The sequence below is a fragment of the Macrobrachium nipponense genome, chromosome 42 (assembly GCF_015104395.2).
Source record: "Macrobrachium nipponense isolate FS-2020 chromosome 42, ASM1510439v2, whole genome shotgun sequence".
Lineage (NCBI taxonomy): Eukaryota > Metazoa > Arthropoda > Malacostraca > Decapoda > Palaemonidae > Macrobrachium > Macrobrachium nipponense.
Genome location: NC_061103.1, coordinates 4,924,879 through 4,930,878, shown reverse-complemented (window position 1 = coordinate 4,930,878; position 6,000 = coordinate 4,924,879). Strand labels below are relative to the sequence as shown.

At 28.9% G+C, this 6,000-nt stretch overlaps 1 protein-coding gene across 1 annotated transcript; it reads left to right on the top strand.

Annotated features, from left to right (window-relative positions):
- Nucleotides 1–428: 428 nt before the first annotated feature.
- Nucleotides 429–2,127, top strand: LOC135213396 (uncharacterized). Its single transcript, XM_064247372.1, has one exon. It carries the CDS (start codon nt 445–447, stop codon nt 1,336–1,338), a length of 894 nt encoding a protein of 297 aa, XP_064103442.1. The 5' UTR covers nt 429–444; the 3' UTR covers nt 1,339–2,127.
- Nucleotides 2,128–6,000: the final 3,873 nt, after the last annotated feature.

The window sequence follows — 6,000 nt, the reverse complement described above, 5'->3', positions numbered from 1 at the left end:
TTCTACCACTACAAGTACCAGTACTTCCCACTTTCCTACCTTTTAAACCTTATTAATAACACAGTCTTCCAACACTACCACTTACAAGTACCAGTACTTCTATACCTTCTACCACTACGAGTACCAGTACTTCCACACCTACCACTACTAAATATTCCAAATAACCACCTACACTGTATTACCTTTCCCACTTATTCTTCCACTTTCCCTACCCTACAAATTATCGACAGTACACTTTTGTACTTTCCACACCTACCCTACAAGGTACTAGTAACTTTCCACACCTAACCACTACAAGTACCATACTTCCATCACACCCCTACCTACTACAGGTACTAGTCCACTTCTACCACCGTTCTACAACAGGTACCAGTACCAAATACGTCCACCACTACGACATTTGCTTCTATCATTGATTCCACAACTACTAGTACCACTCCATCCATGACCACTGCAGAATCTACAACTACCACTACCCTTCCCACTACCAGTACCTCCACTCCTACAACCACTACAGAATCTACTGCTACATCTACCAGCACTTCAACATCTACCACTAACCCTACAACCACCAGTACCTCCACTCCTACAACCACTACTACTATTCCTACAACCACTACTACTACTACTCCTACCACTACCTCAACTCCTACAACCATTACAGAATCTACAACTACTCCTACCACCACCAGCACATCGACATCTACCACTACCCCTACAACTACCAGTACATCCACTCCTACAACCACTACATATTCCACATCTACCACTACTCCTACCACTACAACCAGCACTTCGACATCTACCACTACCCCTACAACTACCAGTACATCCACTCCTACAACTACAACTACTCCTACCACCACCAGCCCTTCGACATCTACCACTACTCCTACCACTACAACCAGCACTTCGACATCTACCACTACCCCAACAACAACCAGTACCTCCACTCCTACAACCACTACTACTACTACTCCTACCACTACCACTACCTCAACTCCTACAACCACTACAGAATCTACAACTACTCCTACCACCACAAGCACATCGACATCTACCACTACCCCTACAACAACCAGTACCTCCACTCCTACAACCACTACTACTATTCCTACAACCACTACTACTACTACTCCTACCACTACCTCAACTCCTACAACCACTACAGAATCTACCACTACAACTACTCCTACAACTACCACTACTTCGACGTCTACCACTACTCCTACAACAACCAGTACAACCACTCCTACAACCACTACAGAATCCACATCTACCACCACCCCTACCACTACCAGTACTTCGACCACCACTACAATAGCAACTCTAAAGTAATGGTTGTACCTATGTAACAAGGAAGATCTGAAGGTTTGTTTAAATTCTACAAAGATCTGTAGAAACTACAAAAGCGACAAAACTATATATCAGAATAAAGCTACTTATAATAAATAAGTAAAGATTTCTCACTCATAAAGTAAATTTAGCCCAAATGAATGAATGTTGAATGGAACATAGTATTTATCATATATATAAATATATTCTTGGTGATTAACCGTCATAATTTCCTCGTTGGACGAGTGGTTTACATGCTCGCCTACCGATTCGGTAGTCCCGAGTTCGATACCCCGCTCTGCCAACGTATCAAGAGGAATTCGTTTCTGGTGAGTAGAATTTAATTCCTCGATACAACGTGGTTCGGATCTCACAATAAGCTGTAGGTCCCGTTGCTAGGGAACCAATTGGTCTGAATACTGTTTCTAAAACGTTGATCATCTGTTAAAAGAGGCTTCTATCTGTGTATTAGTCTTTGGAGTCTAATATTCTAATCAGAGGATAGAGAGACTAAAAATGAATTTTGGATAAAACTGACTTGAAACACTGAATTACTTTTATTTCTAAGATGATTATGTATTTACCTCTTTGAATGGTAACAAATGGACACATGGAAACATTAAATATGGCCAATATGGAGGTATCATCTAAGATTATTTATTATTATCATCTCAAAGCAAAAAGAACAAGACTAGACCAGTCTACGAACCTAACAACGAGGTAACACAATATAAGTGGCAATAAGTCTCAATGGCAGTTATATCAACAGTAAAAAGCAACAAGCAATGTAAAAGCAAGCCTTGTATTTTGCTTTATTTAAAATCTGCAAGGTGTTGCATGGTCAAATAATAAAATGTAAAATTTGGTCTATTTTATTTTCTGTCATTCAATATATTCAAAATAATCTGTTCAATTAAATCCTCTGCAATGGTTTCATTTCATTTTTTTTTAAATTCATAAATCTGACATACATTGCAGTATTTATCAATGCACAAAATCGAGGAAAATTGAAATATATTAAAAGAAAATTGTAACTGAGAGAGATTACAAGATGAAATTATTATTGTTGTAAAATGGAGAGTTTAGAAGATATCAGGATGTCACAAGGTGAATGTAATTATAAATTCTTCACGATAAACTGAAGGTAGTGTAGTAGACTTATAGAGCTAACTAAGGTTGTTCCAAAATGAATCTACAAATGTATGTGATTTTTTTCACTGTTTTTTCAATGTTTTTATAGAGGGACTGACGATAAAAGTGAGAAAGCTAAAGTTATTTAAAAATGAATCTACGAATGCACGTGATTTTTCCACTGTTTTTTTTTAATATTTTTATAGATTGACTGACGGTAGAAGTCAGAAACCTAAAGTTATTTAAAAACGAATCTATGAATGCACGTGATTTTTCCAGTTTTTTTTAATAATATAGATTGACTGACGGTAGAAGTCAGAAACCTAAAGTTATTTAAAAACGAATCTATGAATGCAAGTGATTTTTTCACTGTTTTTTCAATGTTTTTATAGATGGACTGACGATACAAGTGAGAAAGCTAAAGTTATTTAAAAATGAATCTAGGAATGAACGTGATTTTTCCACTGTTTTTTAATGTTTTTATAGATGGACTGACGGTAGAAGTGAGAGGAAGGTCTATGAAAGTAAGGATAAAGAGAAGGAAGTGGATGATAAATTCTCGTCTAGTTTTAGAACCGAACTCGGTACCATTACGTTTGCAAGATAAGATCTCTTACCACAGCACTAAGAGAACACTGTATGCAATACGATAAACTTCACGTGAAAGAATATATATAAAGACTATATATATATATATATATATATATATATATATATATATATATATATATATATATATATATATATATATTAACAAACTCTAATTTAATGGGACCAGCTCTTTAACATACTCTCTTTAATGGACGCTTAGCTATTTTTTTTTTTTTTTTTTTTTCAGAAAAGTGCGTCGGCGTTAAATTGTTTACCTAACTAAGTTCGGACAACAAATGTTTGATTTCTTGCACGAAATTCTGGAACATTACTGACGCTGTTCTGTTCTTCATTTTCCTATTGTTTTTTTTAAAGTCTTATTAATTTATACGTAAATCTTACTGTTGATTTTCATTTGATTTGATTTATTTATTTATAATTATATATATAATATATATATATATATGATATTATATATATATATATATATATATAATATTATATATATATATAGAATATATATATATATATATATATATATTGAGATGTTTCTCTATTTGAAAAGTTGCAGTTATGATATTAAATTTTTGTTTAAGAAATTTTAAGCGTCAAAGAAATTCATCGATAGAAGAAAGAGAGAGAGAGAGAGAGAGAGAGAGAGAGAGAGAGAGAGAGAGAGAGAGAGAGTCAGTGCTGACTAATTCCTGCCAATATAAAGTTTAAAAATAAACGAAAGCCATATCGCTTCGCTAGAGTTCTACCAGATTTGAATTATGCAGGACGAACTTACACACACCCAGAAGTGAGTGCTGTAAATGGTGGGCTGTGGCATTTCACTACATAAAGTTTATAAACTACGTGAAGTTTATGGACTAAATAAATGACAACTCGTCCGCCACTGAACTGTGGAAATTCTTAAATGCACAGAAACTCTTACGTTGGATTTAATATAACACCTTTGTTTATTCTTGTTCCCTTATCAGATTCATGTCTGTCTCTGACTCTCTCAGTCAGCCTCTCTCTCTCTCTCTCTCTCTCTCTCGCTCTCTCTCTCTCTCTCTCTCTCTCTCTCTTTACCGTTTTTATCTCCTCCTCTCTCGTTTTCTGACCCTTTCTGGATGCTTATATCATAACTCTGTGTCTGGACCAAATACGAACAGCAGACGAAGTGGATGGAGGTGGGGGGGGCCGGTTGGGGGGGGGATATTTAATCCAAAAATATATCACTCTGCAACCTGTCCTTTCTGATGTCCCTAAACTTCATGAATAAGATTCTGAGACATTTACTTTTCTATTTGTCGTTATTTGCCCTCCATCTGTATGAACAGGAATAATTATCTGTTAGATAAGGATACACACACACAACACACACACACACACACACACACACACACACATATATATATATTTATATATATATATATATATATATAATATATAGATATAAGATATATATATCGTTTATAAGATAATAAATATATAAGTATATATAGGATACATATATATATATATATATATATATAGATATATATATATATATCTAGAAGAATATAAAATATATCTATAATATAAATATAGATATATAAATGATATTATAAATAATCTCTATAAATCTATAAGATATATATATATATATATATATATAATAATAGTATATAACACTATATATAGATAAGAATAGAATATATAGCTATAGATATTATATATATATATATGATATACATATATAGATATCATATAGATATCTAATATATATCTATATATATATGAGCTATATATATATATATATAGTATATATCTATAATATATATATATATCTATATAGATATATATATAGATTTATCTATAGATATATATAATAGATTATTATGGATAGATTACTAATATATATATATATATCTATATAGCTAGATATATAGTATATATAGATATATATTATTTATATATATCGATATATAATATATATATATAATAATAAACAACATATAGAGATTTATGAATATCTAGATAATAGATATATATATAGATCTATAGATAACTATATATAGATAAATATATATAGATATAGATAGATATATTAGAAGATCTATAGATATAATATAATTATAGAAATTATATAATAATAGTATCTATAATATAATAATAGCAGAGATATATATATCATATATAGATATCGATAATAATATCATAATATATTAACATTATAATATTATATATATATATACATATATATATATATTTATATATATCTACTATATAAATATAAATATAGATACAATATAATTTATATATATATAAGATATATATATATATATAGATAATATATATATATATATATATATATATATATATAGATATCTATATATATATATATCTATATAATATATATTATATATATAATATATATATATATATATATATAGATATCTATATATAGATAATTATATATATATATATATATATGATAGATATATACTAGATATATAATATATATAGAGATATATATAGATTATTATATATAATATATATATATATAAGATATATATTATATATATATATATATATATATAGCTAGATAATATATAGATATATAGATATATATATATATATATATATCTTTAGATATATATATATATATATATATATATATATAATATATATATATATATATATATCATATATATAATATATATATATATATATATATCTATATATATCAGATATATATATATATATCTATATTTATATATAATATCTAGATAATATAATATATATATATATATATATATATATATATATATATATAGATATAGAATATATATAAGATATATTATATATATATAGATATATATATATATATATATAAGATATATATATATATATAGATATATATACATATATATCTATATAGATAAGTCAACACCTTATTTATCTTGGAACAAA

Bases quoted from the DNA above. Each gene is read 5' to 3' on its own strand.
- LOC135213396 (XM_064247372.1), top strand. From the start codon at position 445: ATGACCACTGCAGAATCTACAACTACCACTACCCTTCCCACTACCAGT.